Source organism: Corylus avellana, chromosome ca3 (assembly GCF_901000735.1).
Source record: "Corylus avellana chromosome ca3, CavTom2PMs-1.0".
Taxonomy (NCBI): Eukaryota; Viridiplantae; Streptophyta; class Magnoliopsida; order Fagales; family Betulaceae; genus Corylus; species Corylus avellana.
In genome coordinates, this window is record NC_081543.1 from 34,031,774 (window position 1) to 34,056,419 (window position 24,646).

At 35.4% G+C, this 24,646-nt stretch overlaps 4 protein-coding genes across 8 annotated transcripts; all 4 read right to left on the bottom strand.

Annotated features, from left to right (window-relative positions):
- Window positions 1-1,851: 1,851 nt before the first annotated feature.
- Window positions 1,852-5,455, bottom strand: LOC132175889 (putative pentatricopeptide repeat-containing protein At3g15200). 2 transcript variants are annotated; one of them, XM_059587978.1, is made up of 2 exons: window positions 3,754-5,455; window positions 1,852-1,901 (listed from the first exon to the last, which is right to left on the bottom strand). In XM_059587978.1, the coding sequence occupies exons 1-2, from the start codon at window positions 5,379-5,381 to the stop codon at window positions 1,877-1,879; spliced, it is 1,653 nt and encodes a 550-aa protein (XP_059443961.1). In that variant the 5' UTR covers window positions 5,382-5,455; the 3' UTR covers window positions 1,852-1,876. The 2 variants fall into 2 exon arrangements, with proteins under 2 accessions (XP_059443961.1, XP_059443962.1); XM_059587979.1 differs by lacking the exon at window positions 1,852-1,901 and adding an exon at window positions 2,089-2,167.
- A 1,353-nt stretch (window positions 5,456-6,808) lies between these two features.
- LOC132176642 (DEAD-box ATP-dependent RNA helicase 42) lies at window positions 6,809-10,924 on the bottom strand. The gene is made up of 8 exons (XM_059588906.1): window positions 10,303-10,924; window positions 10,052-10,097; window positions 9,540-9,589; window positions 9,338-9,379; window positions 8,874-8,987; window positions 7,342-7,420; window positions 7,166-7,237; window positions 6,809-7,078 (listed from the first exon to the last, which is right to left on the bottom strand). Exons 1-8 carry the CDS (start codon window positions 10,899-10,901, stop codon window positions 7,031-7,033), a joined length of 1,050 nt encoding a protein of 349 aa, XP_059444889.1. The 5' UTR covers window positions 10,902-10,924; the 3' UTR covers window positions 6,809-7,030.
- A 1,820-nt stretch (window positions 10,925-12,744) lies between these two features.
- LOC132174475 (expansin-A12-like) lies at window positions 12,745-16,429 on the bottom strand. The gene is made up of 4 exons (XM_059586125.1): window positions 16,364-16,429; window positions 14,654-14,828; window positions 13,776-14,085; window positions 12,745-13,063 (listed from the first exon to the last, which is right to left on the bottom strand). Exons 1-4 carry the CDS (start codon window positions 16,427-16,429, stop codon window positions 12,745-12,747), a joined length of 870 nt encoding a protein of 289 aa, XP_059442108.1.
- Window positions 16,430-18,981: 2,552 nt separating this feature from the next.
- On the bottom strand, window positions 18,982-22,131 carry LOC132174940 (E3 ubiquitin-protein ligase RMA3). 4 transcript variants are annotated; one of them, XM_059586704.1, is made up of 3 exons: window positions 21,943-22,131; window positions 21,584-21,739; window positions 18,982-19,905 (listed from the first exon to the last, which is right to left on the bottom strand). In XM_059586704.1, the coding sequence occupies exon 3, from the start codon at window positions 19,897-19,899 to the stop codon at window positions 19,120-19,122; it is 780 nt and encodes a 259-aa protein (XP_059442687.1). In that variant the 5' UTR covers window positions 19,900-19,905; window positions 21,584-21,739; window positions 21,943-22,131; the 3' UTR covers window positions 18,982-19,119. The 4 variants fall into 4 exon arrangements, with proteins under 4 accessions (XP_059442687.1, XP_059442685.1, XP_059442684.1 ...); XM_059586702.1 differs by having other exon boundaries at window positions 18,982-19,910; XM_059586701.1 differs by lacking the exon at window positions 21,584-21,739.
- Between the last annotated feature and the right edge of the window lie 2,515 nt (window positions 22,132-24,646).

A 24,646-nucleotide genomic window follows, 5' to 3' on the forward strand; every position in this document is an offset into this window, starting at 1 on the left:
ATCAAACATAGCCGAATGCTTTAGTGAATCTTGAGTACCTGGTTTGTCAAATTTTAGGCTGTCTGTCAATGAGCACTCTGCAGAGGCCAAATCGTCATTCTGTTGTCTGCATGGCGAAGAAACGTGCTTCAAGCACTGATAAGAAAAAGGTACCACTTTGGCAAATTGATTTTCACATATTTTTTGAGTTTACTCCTTTGGTTTTCATCGCATTTGTTTATTTTTTAGTTGGATGTCCCATGTTGTCAGTATGTAGTTTGTTTAACTCTATACGAAATAAGGAAATAGTGTATAGGAAGTAATTATCATCATCATCATCATCTTCACTGATTTGGGTAATATGAAATCATGAAGTTTTGCATGAGTTTTTCAAGTTCTCATTGTGCATTTGGTTTCCCGGAAAGCAAAAACAATAAAACATGGTTTAATCTCAAATGATTTCAACTGCAGGAGCAGAAAGTAAGCAGGAAGGAAGTAAGTAGAAAAAAGGGTGGTAAATCGAAGAGGAAGAGTAGGGGGAGGGGGAAGGGGAGGAAGAAGAATTCCTATAGAATTGTCAGGCTTGTCTCAGCTGCTGGCACCGGGTTTTTCTATGCCAAGAAGAAGAGCAGGAGGATTATCGATAAGCTTCTGCTAATGAAATATGATCCTTGTGTAAAGCGTCATGTCCTGTTTGAAGAAAGTGAAGTGAAGTGAGTGAAACTTCCATCTTCCTGTTTTCATGCACTTTTTGCAGATTGATTAATATGATAGATCTACCTGCTTGAATCAAGTTTCTCTGGGTCAATCTGACTACTACTATTCTTGTAACAATTTGTACATTGATTTCTCAGGCTTGGAAGGCAAAAAAAAAAAAAAAAAAAAAACTAGAAGAACTCTTGGAATCCTTTCTTCTGGTAAATCTTGGCTAAAGCTACAAGCACTAGTTACTGCTCTTTCAAGACTTCTGGGATCTAGTTGAAGGAGGGTACTGTGATGAAACTGCTAGTCTGGAAGAGTTGACAACTTTGACTGCAGCAAAGAAGATTGTTGGACGACAATTCAAGTTAAATATAAAACTAAATAAAATTTACGTTAACAAAGTAAACTTTAATGCTCTTTTTGTTGGGGTATGAGAAACCTTTTGCTTTTGGTTCATTTTTGTTATATTCTTCAATTAGAAGTTTGACTACCAAAGCCCTACACTCCTTAGTGAAAGGAAACAGCAGCCAATGCTAGACATGTAATCATAGTTTTTTCATATCTTTTTTGGCATACCAACTTGACATGCTAAATAATATTGTTTTTATGAATTACAAATTATTCTTCCTAGCAGCAATTGCCATCTAAAAATAAGCTGGAAATTAAAAGTAGTTTGACTGAATGCTGTAGAAGCATTGAAACACAAACTTCAACTAGAGGCAATGAGTTGAGGCAATGAGGATGAAGCGATCGAGTCATTGATTTGTTTGGAAAATTTTGTTGCTTTGATGGTTAACTGTGCTTACATGCTTTCAATTTACTTGCTGGTTGCTATTAGTATTGTCAACTAGTATATGAAATTCATTGTTGAATATGGATAAGTGACAGTAATAAAATCTGTTAGAATATATATATATATATATATATATATATATATTAAAGTTACAATTCAAATTAAACTTGAAAATAGACTTACACAGAACAATATTAAAAAGGAAAATCTCTAACAATTACAAACAATATTATATAACAATAGTAGACAAACAAACCAAACAATCAAAGAACTCTGGATAACTGTTCCTTATTCCAATTACTCTTCAAATTTGAATTGGCTTTGAGTCAGATAGGAAGGGAAAAATTTTCGTTACTTCGATTGAGGTCGACCCCCACCTTGCATACATTGGAGCTTCAACTTTTAACGTAGTACATGCAAAATTATGCTGCAAAAGCCCTTCATGAGTACAATATCATAACCGTCAAAAATCAGGAGAGAAAGCGTTCTACTTCTTGAATGGCTTTAATGCTTATATTCTGTCTTTTGATCCATATTTTTGTGTCATAATCTTCCATTACCCAAAGTTGCATAAAACTCACTTCCATGCAAAGCATCACCATTTGGTCACTGTAGTCCATAGCTTGATATACTTGAAATAATGTTTCTTGCACAGAGGTGAAGGGAGATAAAATATTTCCCTACCCTCCATATCTACAAAAAAGGCGAAATCTCATTGTTTACTTGAAATAATGTTTGTCACTTTGCCACGTCATACCCAATAAAAACACGACACGTATTATTATTAATTTTTTACTTTCAAAAATAACAATTAGGATTTTTCACATCATTTTATGACGCCAGCTAAGATTACACATTAGTCCTCACTCCACGCCATACTGCTACAATAAATTAACATAATATTGCTACAATAAATTAACCTAATCTCTTATATCCCCAAAATTTTACCCCATGCGTAACCCTCTCTCATCTTTATCTTCTTCAGCTACTTCACAAAATGCGACCGTCAAATTCTCGCAAAATACTCTCAAATCGTGACGAGGAAGATGAAAATGAGTGAGGGTTATGCACTGAGTAAAATTTCAGGGATAGAAGAGATTAAGTTAATTTACTGTAGTAGTATGACGTGACAAAGCAACGGATTTTGTTAAGTTACTTAACGGAAATTGATGTTAGGGAGTAAACTGTTATTTTAGCCCACCCTGAGGACTTATCAATTATTTTTTATACCACATGGAATGATTTATAATTTAGGCCATCTATAGGAACCTATAAATTATTTTTTATACCACATGGAATGATTTGTAATTTAGGTTAACCACATGGACCAATTTTGCATTTATCCCTATTTATATATAAAAAAATACATGAAACGATATCGCTTTTGTGTTTAAATATATATATATGAAAATTTAGAAATGATGTCGTATGTAGTATGGTATTATCATATTACCATATAAACGACATCATTTTGGTTTTGGTTTTTTTTTTTTTTTTAATCTCTTTTGTTTTCTAATATCAAAATAAAAATATTAACAAATAACCCAAAACACAAAAATATTCAAAACTTTTTTTACTTTTATGTCACATCATAACACTTTTAAGCTTAAAAAAAAAAAGAGTAAAATCCCCCAAAATGTGTTTCCACAAAGTAATGATAAGCTATCAAATGAATAATATTTTCTCCTCCAACAATGGGTATAGGTTGTATGAGCAATATTTCCTCCTCTCATGTAACAATGGGTTCTAATTTATGATCATTCATATAAAAAGAGGGAGTACTATTTTCGAAATAGTGAGCAAGTTTCATTGTAAAAAATGGTCGGAAAGTGGTCAGGTTGGATAATAATAGTTGCCTACCTAAGGCTGGCCAAATGAACTTCTACCTGGAAACCACATTTATTATAAGGGTGTGTTTGGTAAAACAGTCTGAAGTGCAGGACTGGTTGCATTATTGATAATTACTTAAAGGGAATACAATAGGCACCTAATCACTTGGGCCAACCTGATTAAAGATTATGGATATCATTCTGGCACTCTCTCTTAATTGTAGTCATAGTTTCAACATCATTTAGAATCTTCAATAAATATATATTAAATAAAATGCCAAGAGAGTAAAATTCCTGCATAGCTTCCAAATGCAAATACATGATCAATTGACAATGAAGCTTTTCAAGTAATAATATGATCTGTGTCATTTCTTAAGCATTAGCCACTCAAGAATGTTTCACAAAGAAAGAGTTCACCAGGTGACCTTTCAAAGTTGGAGGAAGCATTACCTGCTCTCTTCATTTTTTCCCCTTGTTCGCCTGCTTTCCTTCAACTTCATGTTCATGTCAATCACTAATATCTTGGTTCTTGGCTCTGGCACCATACCCTTCGATGTCATCTCACTGAAATAGCGCAAAGCATCTTGTATTCTTCCGTTGTCATAAAACCCATGAATCATAATGGTATAAGATCGCCGGTCATGCCCCAACCCATTTCTCTCCATCTCCTCCCATGTATATCTTACTCTTTCCTGATCACCCCAATCCATATACAACTTCAAGATCAAATTGTGTGTGTCAGAAGTCATCTTGCACCCATTTCTCTGCATCCTCTCCAATAGCACGGGAACTTCCTCTGGTTTCTTCAAGGTCTTGAGCAGGTAGTTACAAGTTATATCATTTGGCAAGCAACTTCCCTTCTTCTGTTCCATTTCATCTAAAAGCTCGTAAACCTTTTCCATTCTCCGGATCTTGCAGAGGTGCTTGATTAGCGAGTTGTAAGTTGTTGCATTTGGGGGATAACCTCGCTCCTTCATTTCCTTAAAAACTTCCAAAGCTTCAGGAATCCTCTTCTTGAAACAAAGCGCATCAATGATACAATTGCAGATCACCACATCCGGCTTTAAATCATTCTCCTGCATGGCTCGGAACAACTTGACCGCCGTTCCCAATTTCCCCTTCTTTGTCAGAGCGTTTATAAAAGTTCCATATGTAAACATGTCCGTCTTACATTTAGACGCAATTATTTCTTTCCAAAACCTTTTTGCCTCAAATACATTCCCCAATATGCACCAACCGTTGAGAATGATATTCCAAGTCTTGACATCGCAACCAAACTCATTTCGCTTTGAATGAAATATAGTTTCCGCAACTTCCACATGCTTATACCTACATAACCACATCAAAAGCCTCTGAAGCGCAACCAAATCACTCTCTAATCCAAACTGTTTCCTCTTATTGAATATATCAATTGCTTCCTCCACCTTATGAGCAGCCGCAAATCTATTAAGTAAAATCTCATATGTCTCGTTATTGACAAGTCCCTTTCTCTTTGACATTTTATCGAGCACTTGGATCATCTCCTCGAAACGCTGCAATTTCCCAAGAACATCAAGAATCTCATTGTAAACACCAGACCCAGGTGAGTATCCACTTCCTTCTCCTTTTCTACAAACCCAGTTGAAAAATACATAAGCTGGTCTCCAATCCGAACGATGCCGCTGAAGCACACTCAGCACCAAGTCCTCGGTCAGCCTGAGCCCGCATAGATCGAGAGCTCGCTCAATCGCTTCCGCCGGCTTGTCCCTTCGAAACTTGAGGAGGTTTTGAACATAAATAGCTGATTGGTCATCTGGGTCTTGTCGAAACTCGGTGGGTTCATGAGAATCCGCAACTGAGTGCAGAAATCGAGTTGTTTCGGTTCTTCCTGGGAAATGAAATTGGGATCGTTTGGTGAAAGTTCCAGAGTTTGGGTTCTTTGGGCTATGAGAATTAAGAATGTTGGCAAGAGAAGATAGGGCTTTAAGTGAAATGGGATGATGAGAGCGATCCTTTCTGGCTTGGGTTTGGAATTTGAGTTTGAATTTCCGTTTGATGTTTTCCCGGGAAAATGTTATCAACCGTTGTGTGGAAAGCATGTTGGGCCTGTTCGAATGGGCGGTAATCACAGTCCTCTAATATTAAAAACATTTCGGAACGTTATATGAATCAAGCTCTCTATTTTTGATAAAATTCACACCAAAAAAAAAAACCATTTATCAACTTCTTTATTCAAAGTTAAATTAAGCAATTGTCGGACCTCATCTCCAAATATAAAGCCGCTAAAAGTAAAAGCTATTAGTTTTTTTAATAATATCCTCTTAACTCATTGACGTTATTATATTTCGTTGTTTCTCGTTTCCTTATTTTGTTCCCTCCAGAAGTTTCACTCCCCCTCCCGTTTTACTGTGTTCTCCTTTCCCATATCTATTTTTCTTTTCTCCTTACCCATATCCCTTTTTTTTCATCGCACAGCCAGACAGAGAAACCTCAGGTAAATCTCCTCGCAAATTCCTTTGTGACTTTCTTTTTCATTTTCCTTTTGCATTTGATTTCAGTCACAGAAGTGAATAGTGCTTTGTTCTCATCGCTATATCACGTAAATCTCGAGCACTACGAGAAATGCATGGCTATTTTGTTTGCTAATTCCAAGAAAAAAAATTGATTTTCCTATCCTTTTCTTTTGTTAGTTTTATGAGACAACACAATTGAACTTGGGACTATTGAAAATTTCTGTCTTGGATGGAATTTCTGCTATTTGTTCGCATATTTTTGTTCTGCCTCAATTGAAAGTTTTGATTTCTCTCGTGTTGACCAATTGTGATTTTGATGGGTATTCAAAGTAATTTCGTATATGCAAGAAACGGTAGTTATATATATATATATATATGAACTTGGATTTACATATATTTTAAAGAGTTCATCGGGAATGCTCTAACTACCAATAAATTTGTAATATTTTCCCATTTTGTAATGTTTTCCTCCATCAGAACTATTTGGACTAGTCAAATTTTAGTTTTACCTAATAAGAAACAAATGCGAAACTTAGCCCTTTATAACCCACCAACTTTAAGTTGGCTAATTGTCTTCACTGACGTGTTAGAAAATCCCATCGGAAAATTAAACAAAATTATAAAAGCGCTTACCTCGTACCTTGGGACTGAAACCAAAAGCTACAAAATGGTCAAAAATTATTTTCAGATCTTTCAAAATATAACATCAAGATCAACTCATAAGCACTAATGCTTCTCAGTTTCCACTTCCCCAGTTTTGCCTCAAGCTCCCAACGTAAAAGATTGCATGTTAAATTGATTTGCCTTTGAGTTTATGCTCTCTTGAAGACAACGGCTTTGAATCGAGATCTGCTCCAATTTCTGCCTTATCTCAAAGATGATGCATCATGTTCTACATAATTGGCCATTTATGCTCATGTTTCCAAAGCTTTGCAGCCGGGCCCATTGTCGCGGCATCAATGAAGTCTAACGCACAAGCACGTAGGAGTAAGTGAAACTGATAAAAGAAAAAGGAAAGGAAAACAACAGCAATAAAAGTTCCAATATATCTGCAAGCTTGGGAGGAGAACTACGCACAAAATTTTACAACAACGAACATGGGAATGCAGATAGTTTTCGATACAGGGAAACTTGGTAAAGATTTAAGGGGGATGGATCCCTCTGCAACTTAAATAATGCAACACAAAAAGCATGAGATGCGAACGACTTAATTCTCGAAACATAGCCAACCATCTTTACATCGCAACATCCGGGTCCAATCTTCTCTGAATAGCAGCTGCAGCCTATAATATAATGGAGGTAAGTGAATAGATTGATTCAAAATTATTGGAAATTACAGAGCAGGGACAAATCAAGTTCACTGTACTCACCTCAAAGTTTCCAATTTTGTACTGGTAGGCCATCTCCTCCCTGAGCTGTGCTTGCTCTTTCATTGCTTGTGCCTGGGAATTCAAATGGACATGGAAGTTGGAAAACATTGCCATAAATTGATGGGTTCAATATTCAATGAATAAATTGAAATTTGGGTGATTAAGTGGAAACTAACCATTCCACTCTGCATAGACCGTTTTAAAGTTTCCACTTCTTCTTCCTTTTGCTTTTCACGTTCACGCAGAAGTTCTTGCCTGAAAAGCAGAACAAATTAGGGAGTAAAACCAAGAACATGCTGGTAACAATAGTCTGGTCAACCAACTAATCTTCACTTGCAATTTAAAAAAACCAATCCAAGCACCAGCGGCGTTATCTATATGTATATATATATATATACACACACACTTCAAGCAAAATAGCTAAATGTCCAAATCCCAAAAATTATATTATGGGAACTGAAATATCCAAATGGCTGCAATCAGATAATGAATGAAGTCTATAACTTATAATTTAAACTTCTCTTAGTTTGAATCACCCGAGTAAACTTTGTAAATGGTTTAACAAGTGTGGCTCCTTTCACAAATATCAAGAGAATTCCCCCCTGGTGGTCGTCAAACATGCAAAGTTTCTAATAATTAGCGACACCAATGGTTCCTGATATAGTGAGATTAATGGCATTCATTAGGAATAGCAGATCTTCTATCCTTTTTTGGTAAGTAAAAAAGATTCTAGAAAGATCTTCTATCTTAAAGCTAACTAATCTGCGCATTAGTCTTATTAGCCACAGTTGCCACTTAAGACTATCAATACAAGGTTCCAAATCTTGGCAAATTCAAGATAGGTAAAAGTGGAGGCGAAACAAGCAAATAAAAATGTGAATTTGAATAGTAAAGTCTTGATTCACTCAAAACTATCCTTACATGGGACAACAAACATTTTCCATATGCACACAACGAATTCTTGTATGTATATATCCAATACGAGGGACTTCGGCATCATCAACTAGTTGAGATATATAACTGGGGATTAAATATAACTATATATATAGTATTACATATGTTATTGTCCTTAAACAGGTATAATGTAACCATGTAAGCCTCAAAGCATAAAATAGTTTGGGGAAATTACATATTCCCCCAGAGTTTGAGGTTGGTAACAAATTGAACCCTGAGTTTCGAACTATTTCAGTTAAGACCTTGAACATCCACAAAACAAAGTCGTTTAACACCATTCTCCCAATCCCCCAGCACCAATCACCACCGAACCACAACCTAGAACATCTTAAACCTGTCAATTTCCTCAAACACACACCACCACGCCCCATCATTGGCCCAAAAAACACCCACACCAACAATGACAGGCATAAAACAAACTAAAATGCTACCAAAACTCACAAACAAAGACAATAGGCCCAAAACAATCATCCAAATCTAAGGATTCTATGATATGCGCCAAACTGATCAAAGGATCCTACAATCTTAAAGGATCCTACAGAGTAACAAGTCGCTCTAAAAACAGATGTACATCAATGAAAAGAACTGTATCAATCAACAAGGAAACTGAGAAATGGTGAAAAAAACTGTTCCTTTCTTCATCAATTCAAATGAAAAAAACAGTTTTCAATGCAAATCATAACACTACTAGAGCTGCCAAGTTATTTTCATCTTCATGATAAATACTAACAATGCAGAATGCACTGAAACATACCGACGCTGTTCTTCATCATTGAATACAGTACGTTCTTTTTGCACGATCTTCTTGAAACCTTTTTTCAGGTCTTTTTCCATTTGACGTCTGTAATAAGCATCCAGGTTATAATACCTGCAGCACAAACAATTAAGTAATTAAGTAATCTATACTGCAAACTTTCTATGCATTGTATGATAATGCTACCAAGATGAGTGTCAAATATACTAAGGACTTATAACATCAACTAAATAAAGGAAATTAAATCTTTGAATCTTCATTGTCTCATTCTTACCATAAAATTAAATTTAGTCTTTCTTCATCAGCTTTGTATGCATTGTTTGTTTTAGATAAAGAAATGACTTCATCAAGTTATTCACCACTCTGTTGGGCCAGTTTTATGTGCCTATTTAAATAAAGAAGCATAATCTAATGAAAACAATGGAAGACAAGAAACCTATATAACTAAAGGCAAAGAAACTTACTTTTTGGAAGGAAACGTAGCTGTATTGTGGTCCTCCATGAATCTGTAAAAATGAGAATTACGCATTTTGATAGGACTCAAAAAGTTTTGACACAATTCATAAGAAAGGGAACATAGAAAAAAGACAATTAATTTTGCATTATATTGAAGAAAAGGTTTCTATGAAGGTCAACTACATCTAATCAACAAGTTTGTGCAATTACTGTTTAAACATCTGCTTCTCTTCCCAATTAGGCAAACTTTCCATGTTCACCTGCAAAGAAGTATCAAACAATTATTGCATTGAAAAATTCTCCATGCCATAAGTGCAATTTGAAAACGATAGAAGTAAAGTTGTTCCTTTAAGCTACATTAATATGAAAATAATAATGCGCATTACACACATATTACTGAAAATCTAATTTATTAAGTAGCAGTCAGCTCTTACAATTCAGGATTATAGCATTAAATTTTAAATTGTATCAACACACACACACACACACACATATATGTCTGTGTATTTATGTATGCATCAAGGAAATTAAGTTCTGCATCCTACCAATGGTACCCATCTAAAGGAATACAGCCTACAAAAAATTGTCACTAGTCAGTCTAGTCTGCATGTCCACATTCTAAACAGAAAATAATAAGAACAACAACAATGGCAATACTGCTAAGGAAAAAAAAAACGTCTTCAACATGCCATAGGATTGTGAAATGGTGAGAAATGGATCACCTGTTTTACTTCTGCCAACCATGCAGTGAACTCTGGCCGTTTATTCCTACAAAGTATAAAGTATCGTATAAGTGAAGGGTTAAAAAAGAGAGACACTTATTCACAAGAAATTAACAAATTGAAGTGAATAATAATAGATTCTCATCTTGCTCAACAGGAAACAGAGCACATTCTATTTCTAGATTTTCTCAGGAACCAAACAAAAACCCTAACCAAAAGAAAAAGGAAAAGGAAAAAAAAAAAGCACTTGCCACATATCGGTTTCTCTGATAATCCCATACTTTCCCCACGAATTCGTGACCGCTCCTTTCTTCCCTTTCTCTTTCTTCTCCTTCTTCTTCTTCTTTTTCAGCTTCTCTTTCCTCTTTCTCTCTTCTTCGTGTCTCTCTTTCCTCTTCCTCTTCCTCTCCTTCTCCTTCCTCCTCCTCTTCCTATCCCTCTCCTCCTCCCCACTATCTCTCCGCTTGCTCTCCTTTCTCTTCCTCCTCCTCCTCCTCCTCCTCTCTCCCTCGCTCTCACTCTCCGACTCCGAATCCGAATCCGAGCCGCTCTCCTCCGATTCCGAATCAGAGTACTCGGACTCGGAATCCGAGTCCTCTTCGCTACTGTACCGCCTTCGCGATTTCCTTTTTCTCCTCTCGCTTTTCCGGTGCTGCCTTTTCCCATCCTCTTCCTCTTCCGACTCGGAACTTTCCCGCGCTTTCCTTCGAGACTTACTCCTGTCTTCTCCGGAACCGGAACCGGAATCGGAATGGTTTCTCTTATTAGACGGAGCTTCGGTTTGTTCTACTTCTCCTTCTTCTTCATCTACTGATTTTCTTGCGACCGCAACGTTTCGATCTCTGCCCATTTTCGTTTTTGGCGTTGAGAGGAGCGAGGGATTGGAAATGTGAAGAACAGTGGTGGAGAGCTATTTATAGTGGTTTCTGATTAGATGGGCTTGGGCTTGGGTTGTAGAGCCAGACAGGCCCAAAGGTGAACCATGGACCATCATAGCGGGTTTCCTCTTCAATCTTATTTAAACTTTTGGACTTTCATCCCACCACTTTGGGTAGAGTAATGTTATAAAGAAGATTAAAGACTTTTTAAAGTCTATTCAAATATAATGTGGTTTTTAAAATTACCATTGAATTTGAGATTATCATTATTAAATTTTGATCTATTAGTGATTTTAATAGCTGCCTCACGTTTAGCAAGTCTATATAACATTACTCATACGGGTATGTAAGTCAAATTGATAGTATAGTAGATCACTGTCGATTTTGGTCAATGAACACCTACAAAGAGACTAGTATTGATAAAGGAAAGATTTCGATGCTTAATCTAACTTGAGAGAGTGATTGCCAGAAGAGTTTTATCAACAAAGATGAAGTATGGTAATCTTACCTGCATGAGTTGTGTGTCTCTCCTTGTGTGGAGGGCCTGTGAACCGCGTACAGGGTTGGCTAGGTGTTATCAGGCGATGGGACGTGGCTTTGGTTGAGACTGTGGGGTCTAATCTGTGTGCAAGACTTAGACCTTGGTCAGGTGTTGCCTGCTAAATGGAGTACGAAGTAACACCCCGAATTTTAAGCCCTAGACTAAGAAATTTTAATTTTAAGGAAATATTATGGGAAGGTTGTGATGATTTATGACTGGTATATTTTATTTATAAGCTTTAATTTAGTTGATTGAGGATTTTGGACGATTTATAGGATTGATTGAGACAAATGTAGAGGGTTTTACTTTAGGCTTTTAATCCCACTCTGAAGGATCAAGTGGTGTTAAAAGGAATTTGTTCGGATAAAGAAAAGTCCTTGAGAGTTGTTTTGAGTTCTAGATTATTAAGAGATGAAGCATTTGATTTTGGATTAGAAAATATAGCCTCAGGATGACCATTATAAATTTTTTATGATCTCGCGACAATCGCTATGAACTTCTAACATCTTTGTGGTGACTGCAATGAACTTTTAGCAACTTCATGGCGGTTGTCATGAATTTTTGGCAACTCCAATGATGGTCGACAAGAACTTTTGGCAGCTATTGTGAACCTTTTTTTTTTTTTTTTTTCCTAATTAAAAAGGTTGGAAGGAGAGATCAATTGTGTCTATTCTAATTGGGTATAACCATAGTAACACCAACCCACGGGAGACTGTTCAGGAGGGACCTAAACAATGAAAACCACAGGCGGCAGACGCACTTTCAAGACTAGCCGAGCTATAGCTTAACCGTCCGCCCCACCAGGGCATTAATAGGAACTAAAATGGTTTATACTAATCAGGCATGGAGATTCGAACCCATACCCTAATACTTACCTAACCACTTAAAAATTTTATTGGGCCATTGAACCACCATCATTGATGATAGTGGTAGTGGAGTTCTAAATTTGGCCTATTACATATATAGGAGTACCATTCCCCCACCCCATTTAAATAGGGGAAAAAAAAATAGAGCACGAAATTGCAATGGCTATACACATGTGAAATATTTAATAAAGTATTATTCTTAAACTTATAATGCAAATGAAATTACAGGCATCACTAGCTCCTAATTTTGGAGCTGTAAATTAAAAGTGAAATATTTGAAGCAACTTAATATAATTTTCATATATTTTGTCCTAATTTTCACCAAAAGAATGTAATAAAAATGTCCTTGAACTATCAAAAACCAGTTTGTTCTTGGACATGTTAATTAGTAATATCAGCAGGGTGCAGCTAATTATTAGAGAACTGATTTTGGGAAGAAAAAGTCTGGCCAAAGCTCCACGTGGAAGGAACAACATTGAAAAACTCAGTGGTTTTTCCATCAACCAAGGTGATCTTAAAAGACAGCCTTTGTCCTCGAACGTCGACGCTGCTCTGCCAGTTTGCGCCCCAATTCCTATGCATGGGAATCCACGTTCTTGTCCTGGAGCCTCTTATCCATACGGCCTTCGCGTCACCGCTACCACCAACGTTAGAGATCATCACCATGTTGAAATTTGATTGCCCCTTCAATGTGAAACGGACTCCTCCTCTCCTTTTGCATGAGACCCTTCAATCCATAAACATAGTAATGAATATCACATATATATATATATATATATATATATATATATATATGAGTCATAGTCAGACCAATCTCTTTGTTAATTTTATGTTAATTTATCAGGATTTCCAAGAACTATATGATCTTGGCCAAATCCGAATTTTTAGTTCTAAGTTGTAAAGTTGCAAATTCAATTTGAAGTTTCAGAAGAAAGGATTAAAGTAAATAGTAAACTTGCAGATCTATGTTGTAGATCCATGCGAAGTTTCAGAGAAAAAAAGAAAGTAAATAGTGAACGTGTACATCCATGTGAAGTTTCAAAAGAAAATAATGAAGCTAGAGATCCATGTGAAGTTCTAGAAGAAAAGACGAAAGTAAATAGTGTCACCATGACAAGTAACTATTATATTGCGTATATTTAGCTAATATTGGGGAAAAATCATGTCCAACAACTTGTATTTTCCTTTTTTGAAACATACATTTTGATTTTTGATTAGCTATTTTTAAGCAATCGCTATAGCTTATGTATTCTTTCTTTTTGCTACAATCTCTTCTCTCTCGTAGTACTTTAAAAAAGGAATTAAAAAAATACTGAAAATATTTATAGATGGATAAAATATTTGAGCAAAATATATTATGCCTTTTCAATGAGCTTTAGCTGTGCATGGCTAAAAAGAGGGCATTTGAAGCTTTAATTAGCTGTTGTTCTTTATTTTACCTTCTATAGAGGACAGGAACAATGCCTTCATTGCCTTGCCGTGCAACGCGTAAGAAAGCAGGCTGAGACATGTCAAAGTGCTGGTGAGGGGGATCGCACCACCCTCCAATATTGTTAGGAGGGCAGAAATTGGTGGCAGTAATGGTTATAACACGGCGGGGGAGGCACCACTTTGGGTCAAGCCGGTAGTTGCACATCACTTGGTAGCAACCGCCGCACGCCTCCCCCTCTCTGAAAAGCGCACTGCTAACAGCTGCTGTGTTCACGCCAAATCCGGCATGGACAGTGCTATCATAACCACAAGCTCCACCTGATAAAACCAATGCAATATTAGTTATAACTTGTTAATTTCATGAGAGGGAAATACTAGGGGCGGTAATTTGTGTTCATGTATCAGATTTGAGTTGTATCAATATATAAGTATAAGATTATATATATAGTTTAACACTAAATTATAAACTCATTTAATTAAACGGATCAGACTCCTAAATCATAACTAGCTAATTTTGTGTTGAGTTCATATCAAGTTCATGGGTTGTATAAAAAATTATCAATCCTAAATATCTTATAATTAAAACTATATAAGTCAATCATAATTCGACCTATTCAATTAATGGGTCAAACCCATTAAATCTAACCCATTAATTTTGTATTGTTTGCGAATCGTATAAAAAATCAACTACCCTAACAAGTACATACCCACCACAAAATTGCAAATCAAGTTGCCCCCACCAACACTCATGATTCATGCAAGTTCATAAGAATATATATCAAGTTAAAAGTTTGAAACAAATATAATATAAAGTGATCATAATGACATCCAAGATTCCAAATATCAACACACAAAGCAAAACCATGATCATGTGATCACTTCTTACCAAGAGTGGTGGGGTTTTGGTTGGCTCCATAAAAGGTTGCGTGGCCGTTAAGCCAGCCGTTAACTTGACCGTTGATGCCATCCAAAACGACACAGGCAAGGAATAAGAAAAAATGGCACAGAGAAACAGACCCCATTTGCTCTTCAAATAAACAAACAAACAGACACTTAGAATTCTTGAAGAAAGAGCCTCCATTTATAGAGAGAAAGAAGGCGCATGCCGGTGATTATAATAGGGCCTATCTAGAAGAAAATTAGTTTAAAATAAGTAAAACCAGATTTTTCAAAAGAACGCGTTATTCTTGATAGCAAGTGCATGCGTTGATCTGAGACGACAACGAGAAAGCAAGTGCATGTGATGGTTTGTCATGTGTTTGAACTTTGAAGCCATCCCGCCCGTCGGTGATTTGAAGGTCAATTGAAAGGAATTAATACCACATTCAGTAGCCGGCCTGCTTCTTTTCTTACCATGCAGTAAGATAATATTCGTGTACAAAAAATAAAAAGTATGTACAAAAAAGAAAAAGCATGGTGTTGTTTGACAACGCTTTTTATAAAAATAAAAATAGTTTTGGATACCTTAAAAAGCGCACGTTGTCAAACGAACCATAATATCATGTCGACTTATAATGGTGTAACATGTTAGAATCTAGCTATGTTGCCTCATGAACTTCCAAGTGTAACTATGAAATTCATTCGCAACGGTTGTGATATCAATAGTGTTTTTTTTTTTTTATTACTATGAACAAAAAAATAAAATAAAAGCAAGCTACTTTGATTGGAGTTAATATCTGATCTTCGAGAGAGTCATGCTTTTTCTCCATCTGTGGGGTTAAATGGAGAAAAAAGTTCATTGATATACGGGGAGATATGAGAGGAATTGTACATTTAGGATTTCAGATGTATTTTTATTTAAGATGTCGATATTAGACCATTGAAGCTAAAATTTACTTAAATTTATTACAATATATAATCTAATTAATGTATCAAACTAATAATACCAAACTCCACTCCCAATTCTCTGGGTTCATTTGATTATAATACTTTTAGACATTCACATAAAGGTGAAAATAAGAATATGCTTGAAGTTATTTGTTTTCTTATTAAAAAATAAAAATAACAAAAATTTCAAAAAGCGTTTTCAAACGAGACATCCTCCCACCTTTTTAAATTTTTTTTTTTTTTTTTTTTAATAAATAAGATTTTCATTCCAACACAAACAGAATAACAAAACACACTAGAGCTCATTTCTTTATAACAAACAAATGAAAACCAGAACCAAAACAAACAATTACAAATGATCTGCTACGTACACAATAAACTACAAGTTAAAACTATTTTACCACCCAATTATGAGAGAACTTAATCAAAAGTTGTCATGTACCCATTAACTAAGATCCTCAAAGGCATGCTCATATTCCCACAAATCATGACACTTTCATCGGTATACTTGAATTTTTCTTTTTCCTTTGTCATGATTCTTGTACTTATAATATCCCAAATTTGCTCCTATATACTACACGTACGTATATCACCTCGTGTAAACAAACAAATAAAACAGAATATCTAATGTAAAGAGGAGAGAGATCCAATTAGAACTACAAATGAATAACAAAATTCACATTTAATATCCCAAACCTTATAATAACAAGGAAAATGCATGGAAGTTCAGTGTGTTCGTTGGGGTGTACTTTATATCCTTCTGTGAGACCGACAGAAAGGGGGCAAATGCGTCGATATCACCGACAGGTGACTTTGAAGAGATCGCACAAGCCATCACGTGCTTTTGCTCTGTCCTTGTTTGCCAAATTGTCATCCTCATTCCTCAAACAACACACAATTTCTTTCCGTACTTTGTTTTGTTTTAATTATATCTTCTTTCCGTACTTAATAGGACGTGGCAAAACGCGTTTTCATTTTTCAATTTTTTTCGAAATCGCCCTGTACCACGTTAAGAGTATTTTCTCTGCAATATGATAATATTTTTTTATGGGAATAATTGATAAAGAGTTTTTTTTTTTTTTTTTTTTAACATGTTGGTACGAGAGGGAGGAAAGAAGTTCGAATTAGTGACCTCTCGTTTCATTAGGCGTGGTCTCAGTTGACTGAATTACTTCTACTTCATTAAAATCAGAAAAAGAGCTGATTTTAATTTGTTTAATAAAAATATTTTACATATAAATTCTTATTCAATAACTTCAAGTTCTTTACACAATTACACTAATGAAAAGTTTAAAGAAATTTAGGAAGAACATAGAGAATTTATAAATTGTTTGTTTATCTCTAATTAAAATGTAAATGAATAATTTTTGCACGCTTCTTTCAATAGCCACTTTTAGAGTGGAAAGATACCACAGTATTTTCTCTCATTTGCATTAATTATAACTGTTCTTTAAATAGATTTTTTTTAAAAAAAATTACTCTTAAATTGACAAGACTACTAAATAATCATAATCCTAATTTAAAATTATTTAATCCTAATAAATTTTAGTTTAACTAAATATCTCTAATCATGATCTTATCATGATCATTTCTCTTCCCTTGAAAATGATCTTATCCTCAAAGTCCGGCAAAATGGAATCAAACTACCAAATACACATGACAATCACTCAACAAATTTTTTTAAAAAAATATATGCATGATTGATGGGCTCGGGCCCACATTTCTTTCCTCCAGATTGTATTGAACCACTGGCCCTGTTTGCCAATGGCCTTGGACTGGTACTGTAGCATTTTTTTAGAAATATGTGTTTGATTAGTTTTAGTAAAAATGTTTTGTTAGGAAAAGTGAAAAAAAAAAAATATTTTATATGAAAAAATGTAAAAATTTGTTTTGTAGTGATTTTTTTATTTGAATAATAAAAAAAAATTATTGATGTGATATAAAAAGTAGAGATGTTGGGATTAATTTTGAGGTGAAAAGATTTTTTTTTTTTTTTTTTTGGATTGAGGGAGGGCTTGGCACAGTACCAGCCCAGGCCATTGGCAAACAATGCCATTGTTTCAAATAGATGCTTCTTTGAATCGGGAATAGAATCCTCTCCAGTCTAAAATGGATCGGAGAATATTCATTTTATGGTTAAGAAATTCTAAAGCCACAAATATGACACATATTCACTAACTAAAAATAATAAAAATATATTATTTTAGATTTAAATAAAAATAAAATATTAAGGGGTGGCCAGCCCATCCCAGTTTGGGGCTGGGTTAGCTTCAGCCACCCCAAATCATCGGTCTGGGGTGGCTTCAAATCTTTTTTTTAAAAAAATTTGTTTGGCCCTTGGGGTGGTTGGACCATCCCGTTGGGCCTAGGGTGGCTTCGGCCACCCCCAAGGGCCAAACATAATTTTTTTTTTTTTTTAGATTTGGGCCACCCCAGCCCCAAATTAGGGTGGCCAGCCACCCCTAAATATTTTATTATTTTATTTTTTATTTTTATTTAAATTTAAAATAATATTTTATTTTTATTTTTTATTTAAATTTAAAATAATATTTTATTTTTATTTTTAGTTAGTGGACAAGTGTCCTATTTGTGGCTTTAGGATTTCTAAGAATAAATTCTAGCCATGAACTGTATATTTTCTAATCCATTTTGGATTGAAGATGTTCCTATTCCTTTGAATCGGGTCCCCCCAACCTTATTTTTATTTTTTATTAGAAAAAATTACAATTTACTCCCTTAAAATTTAGGGCGATTTTCAATTCGACCACCCTTTAAAGTTCGAGGCGATTTTCAATTCGACCTACAATGTTTCAATTTTTGCAATGCAACCCCTCAAACTTCTAAATTTTTTCAATTCGACTAATTTTATCCCAAAATTCCCATATTGCCCCTAATTTTTTATTTTTTATCCCAAAAAATAAATTTTGAGAATGCAAAAATGGTCAAATGGCCTAGCCACCCCGAATTTTTTTTTTTTTTTTTTTAAAAAAAAAAAAAAATTTATAAACATTTTATTCCCAATTCCCAGCACTAAAGTCTCAAGGAACTCCCAATAAGTCCTTAATAATCTTAAAAATATCTTCTAGTCAACAAACATAATAGATTATGAACCACTAATTTTATATTAGAGTCGTGAGGTTCACAGATTATATCAAAAATTAAAATTGTCAGCCTTGGATGGAAGGCCGCCCCACCACAGGGAACGGTATTCTATATCAGATAGGTAATTTAGTTCTAGCGTGCATCATGGAACTAGATTTTTCTTCCCAGCAGCATGTGTTTTCTTTCCATGACCCAAAAAATAAAAAATAAAAAGGTGAAATGTAGCTGTAACAGTGTAGGAGTAATTCTTTAACCAAGGATCACGTCAATATGAAGAAATGATCATAAATCAAACCAACAAATTTAACATTATGTATACACAAAAAAGGTTCTCAAGAGGAATTGTGCAAAATCTATATGAGACTGCACACAGTCTCATATCTTCTCACAACTATACAAAAGAGAAGACAGAAAGGAACATGATCAGAAAACGAGAAGACACAAGATTATGCAACAAAAAAGAAAAATGGAAAGTCTATTAAGAGACTTGTCAAGCTGCAATTCCTGCCTTCTCAATCTAGGACTGCTAATCCCTGTGGGGGGGTTGGAAGCTGGAAAAGGATACAAACTTGTATATGAGCTCCTAAACATCCTCGCATAGACCATCTCTCCAAACATCCCAATTGTTGGACTAAAGTAACTAGCCATTGCGGTATCCCCAAGATAAGTTGATGCATTTGCAGCCTGACCTTCATATGGGTGAGGAAAGTATTGCTGGTGATGAAATGACTGAGACTCAGCCTGTGACTGAAAATAATTTGGATGAAGCTGCTGACTGGAATGGGAAGCAGAGGTTGTAGTAGAAATTAGAGTGTTCAACCCACAAGGAGATGGTCTATTGGGTATGACAAGACCCAAATTGGGTTTCTTGTCATTCGAATCCGAAGGGGATGTGCCCCGGCCGTAGAGCGGAACCAAGGAAGCCTGCGAGATGTTAGCTTTACAAACAGGGCACGTCTGCTCCTCCAGGTTCGATTCATCTTCAGAGATTTGTATATGCAGCCACTTGTAAATGCAAGGCCAGCAGTACAAGTGGCCACAGATGGTGACCACAGGTTCATGTGCTGATTCTAAGCATATGTTACAATCAAAGCAGCCACCCTCATTGTCTCTTGGGGCTGAAATGGCTTTCCATTTCTGCCGGATAGAAACATCTCCAGCAGATTCAAAGTGTAACTCAGGCTCAAAGAAATTATGTTCCATAGCTATCTGCTCTGTTACAAAAGTAAGGTCTTAATAGGATAATAAATAGAAGAACATCAATAGAAACTGAACTATGCTCTGTGCGTGTAAGAGAGAGAGAGAGAGAGAGAGAGAGAGAGAGAGAGAGAGAAAGATTTCACCAATATATTGAAAAAGAAAAAGCAAAGTATTCACTACAGAGCCAGAATTGGCGTTGTATGAGTAATGACATCTAAGAAAATGTCTGCAATGAATAAACCTGAAGCTCAACCAATAAGCCTCCTAAAACAGAGTTTTAAACATAAGGTGCCAACGATTAAATTAATCTAGGAAGTTAAATTAGGAACATTAACCACAGGGGACAAGAGAAAAGAATGTCAAATAGGCAGACTGGCTCCAAACAAATCAAAGTATGAACATAAAGCAAGTTTCCACAACCCACCAACCGTTGATTAAGAATATAAGCCATGGGTCCTACCTATCATCATCACAAAATAAGAGAGAAAGAACAGGGCCGGCTGCTTAATTAAAGTTGGGGCCATGAAAACAGGGCGCCGGCTCAATAAATTTTAAGGTCCAACGCGATAAATTTAAGTAATGTATTTTTATATTTAAATATTAATTAATTAAATTATATATATAATTTTAAATTCATTTTTCAAACAACATGTAGAATTCATCTCCGATGCAAGACATTTAGTTTTAACGAAAGACATATTTTGTATTGAGCTATATAATCTTTTATGTATCGCAAAACGAAATTTACATGATTCTAAACAATATTTTAGTGTACGAACTTAGTCAAAATGTTAGTTTACATTCAGACAAAATTACTTATACTTTAGGGTGCCAGAAAATGTAACTTTCCATTTTTCCCTTTCTTTTCCTCTAAAGTCTCAATATCTTGGGATTCAACTTTTTTGTAATTTTTTGTTTTTTTTACCATAATTGAGCCTTAACTAAAAAGCATTGACTAACCATTTTATCATAATTGGGGCTTTAAAGTTTTTTCTTTGTTAAACAACACTTAGTTATACTATTAGTAATTGGGGATTCGGCTTACATGCTGTTATTTTAGTCAAGATTGAATCTTAAAGTTGACTTACTTTTAGAAGCTTTTAATGTGAAAGAGAAAATAAAGAGAGATTTTGAAAAATTTAATCTTGACCGTTGATTAAACTACAATATACATGCTGTTATTAAAATAACAACATGTAAACCGGATCCGGTAACTAGGACCTTACGCGGCCGCCTAATTAGCCTAGCGAATCAGCCGGTGTGCCTGAAATCCTCAATTCCTTTCCTATCCAGAACCCCCTAACATCAGAGGATCACTTTGAGTTTTATGAAAATCTGTAATTTTGTTAAATATCCAGGAAAATCTGCTAGTGAACAATTACAAAAGTTGCTTTCCTTAAAAAGTTGTGCTGGTTTTCTAAAACATCACAAAAATCCTCAATATATGAATTTATGTGATTTTATATACCAGATCAAAGGCCAGAGAAAGGTGAATCAAACAGATTATTTGAAATTGAAATGAAAGCAAATACATTTCAGCTAAGAAAATTACAGATTCAAACTATTATGGCCCTATATTCAACACACCATCTAGTCAAACAGCAAAAGAAATTAGAGAAAACGTAATGCCCTGTTTTTCTGCTAAGAAAATTTCAAAAACCAAAGAGAGAAATTGAAAAGCTGATACCTCAATGTTTCCACTTCATTGAGCCTAACATGTCATCGTGGGCAACATTTTATCTTATTTTCTATCCCTCAATTTCACGTCAGCCTAGTGACAACGAGAGAAAAATATTGTCCAAAACAAGAATATCACTCTAATCCGGTGTAAATCTTTCAGGCTCTGCTTGTTTCAACGGATAAATTTTCCCAACATACACATACAATCAAGATCCAAAGAATAACAACGTGTCAAACAAACAGAAATCCGACAAAAACAAAGAAAAACCATCATAATTCAAAACCCGAAAAGCAAAGAAAACACAAGACCAAGACACGGCCTTTTCCTAACAATATTAAAAACCCAACATAGAGCACCAAGCATACCTTGTATAGAGAAAGCTTTCTGAATCAAAACCTTCAATGGAACGCTGATCAACAGGCAACTCTTGAGAGAAAGAGAGAGGTTCAAACGTCAACTTCGATTTCTTTACTTTGGAATTTTGGGTCGTGAAGAAACGAGAAGAGGTTGAGATCGAAAAATGGCGATGGGCGAGTTAATATAGAGCCACTACTACCGCGTGCACCATTCCCTCAAGCAAGGTCAATGCTCGTCTTTATGAAGTTTACAAAAATATCTTCGTACCTACGAACGGCCTGCTAACACGTGCGAGTTGAGGTTATACTGCACGTGGGGGAGATTTATTCCGATATGAGTTATGGAAGCACTCTTTAGTCTTGGCGATTTGGTAGGCCCGATAAGTTTTTACGCTAATCGTGAACATGATATATCATATATAATCGTATACTTATATATTGATATAACTTTAATCTGATATTCGATTGATCAATTGGGTCGAGTTAAGGTTAACATATAATATTATTCTTAATACTTCAGCATGACCCAAATCCTATACGTGAACAAAAACACATAATACTAAGAGAAAAATTGGTGATCAAATCCCTTATTTGAGAGTTCCTTCCTTTATTTTTGTGTATCTCGAGAGTTGAAGCATGAGGTATACCTACATGCAACACCGAGTGGTGACGTGTCATTAGGAGAGCATTCTCCGTACTCCATATGTAAGGTTATACGCGGATTACGAGGATAACTCAACATGACATGACGTCTCAATTTGTTTGAAGTTTAGGGACTCAAGCCGCATTAATCAATTATATAGGGTATCGCCTGTTGACTTCCGTCTAAAAGGAATAAGTGCACGATGATCATGAAAAGGGAAACAAGTGATCAGTTTCTTGTCAAGTTCTAGGACCACCGAGCTGCCGATGTGGCAGTCCTCAATCATAAACTTGCTATTACGTTGGGCTTAAAGCCCAATATGAATCTTCGATCGCTAAATGGGTTTTGGGGCTCAAAAGATTTCTTCGACGAAGGTGGGCCGGGCTGAACTCCTAAGGGGCCGCAGCAGGCCCACAATAGCAGTACCCTTAAAAGAGATTTAGATGGTGAAAAACCAAGTGCTCCCTCAGAAAGGATGGAGGCAGACCCCAACCCTACCGACATCAACACCAAGGACATAGTAATTAGGGTTGGGCAAATTAACAGTTACCGTTTAACCGGCCGTCTATCGGCTTCAACCAAACCAATAATAACCGTAACCATTTAATCGATATTCTTATCGGTTCGGTTAACCATTTGTTATCGGTTAACCGTTTTAACCGATAATAACTGGTATGGAGGAAGACTAGTAACAAAACTAGTCTAGTTCAGTTGGTAGTGAACTAGAGCATAAGGCTTAGATCCTTGTGGTTATGGGTTCAAGTCCCTATAGACTATTTCTTCTTCTGTTTTTCTTTATTTTCCGTCTCACAATTTCTTTTTCCAATTCCCACGGCACATATTTCTTTTCTTTTCTTTCTTTCTTTCTTTTTTTCTTTTTTTTCCTCCTCCCACGCAGCAGACTCTTTCTTCCTCATTGTTTTTCTTTATTTTCTTTCTCTTCCCAATTCCCACGCCACATATTTCTTTTTTTTTTTTTTTTTTTTTTTTTTCTTCTCCTCCGACGCAGCAGACTCTTTCTTCCTCATTGTTTTTCTTTCTTTTCCTTCTCACTATTGCAGGAGAATGGGTTTCTTCCCCATTTTTTTTTTTCTCTTTCTAGTTCTTGCAACATCCGCCCACATCTGCTCTCACATACCTCTCTTTTAGCATCAAAGATTTAATTCAGGTAAGAGTTTTTGCCTTTTGGTGTTTGGGGGTTAGAGAAGTAGAGAACACTGAAGAAGGTGAGATTTATAATCTGTTAACTGATTTAACCGAACCGTTTAACCGTGTACCGTTATAACCGATAATTTCGGTTAAAATTCTTATCGGTTAAGAAACCGTTTAACCGAAAATTATCGGTTGATAACCGATAAGAGCCAAAACCAGACGGCTTTTAACCAGTACCCACCCCTAATAGTAATGGAGGAAAATTTCTGTCCTTTGATTTTGTTGTCTTTTGTTTCATTATCACGTGGCTCCTTGTCACAAAGTTGAGATTCGGAAAGTGACATGCTGTTAAATCAAGTAAAACAAACAAAAATAAGACTTCTTCAAACAGAGGAAAAACGAATCAGGAACCAAATCTTTAAAAGAATGAGGAAATAATGGATATTATTTTATAAAAAATTAGCAGTACCAGGATGGTTTCATGGGTAGAATTCCATATATGAAGTTGAAAGCTCAACAACCATATTTTTATCTAAATTAATAATTACCTAGAAGAATGTAATCACTAATCACTTAATTAAATGATAGGAGCAAATGTCCAATCGATTGCTAAAAATATCATATTATATGGGTCAATTTTTCTAGTGCATCTGCTGTTTAATTTAAAAATTAGTCATAGGTTAACAAATTTTGTATGAATCTGAGATGTAATACGTCATTTTTTACGCTTGTAACTTCGTAACTTCGGTTATGGTTGCTTCGGAGTTTTACTCTGTATTGTTTGAGTTTTATGCTCGTTTATCAATTAATGAGATTGAACTATTTAAAAAAAAAAAAAAAAAAAAATCACATTTTGATCAAATTAATTGGCTAATGGTCCTTCCTTGGAATCCTATACTCTCTATATGAGGTCCGGGG

Coding starts and splice junctions, on each gene's coding strand:
- LOC132175889 (XM_059587978.1), bottom strand. CDS start 5,381: ATGCTTTCCACACAACGGTTGATAACATTTTCCCGGGAAAACATCAAA. Junction 1,902..3,753: donor GGAAAAAATGAAGAGAGCAG/GTAATGCTTCCT, acceptor GGGCTTTTGCAG/CATAATTTTGCATGTACTAC.
- LOC132176642 (XM_059588906.1), bottom strand. CDS start 10,901: ATGGGCAGAGATCGAAACGTTGCGGTCGCAAGAAAATCAGTAGATGAA. Junction 8,988..9,337: donor GCTACGTTTCCTTCCAAAAA/GTAAGTTTCTTT, acceptor TTTGTGCTGCAG/GTATTATAACCTGGATGCTT. Junction 7,079..7,165: donor ACAAAATTGGAAACTTTGAG/GTGAGTACAGTG, acceptor ATTATATTATAG/GCTGCAGCTGCTATTCAGAG.
- LOC132174475 (XM_059586125.1), bottom strand. CDS start 16,429: ATGGCTTGTGCGATCTCTTCAAAGTCACCTGTCGGTGATATCGACGCA. Junction 14,086..14,653: donor CCAAAACCCCACCACTCTTG/GTAAGAAGTGAT, acceptor TGGTTTTATCAG/GTGGAGCTTGTGGTTATGAT. Junction 13,064..13,775: donor GTTCCTGTCCTCTATAGAAG/GTAAAATAAAGA, acceptor TATGGATTGAAG/GGTCTCATGCAAAAGGAGAG.
- LOC132174940 (XM_059586701.1), bottom strand. CDS start 19,899: ATGGAACATAATTTCTTTGAGCCTGAGTTACACTTTGAATCTGCTGGA.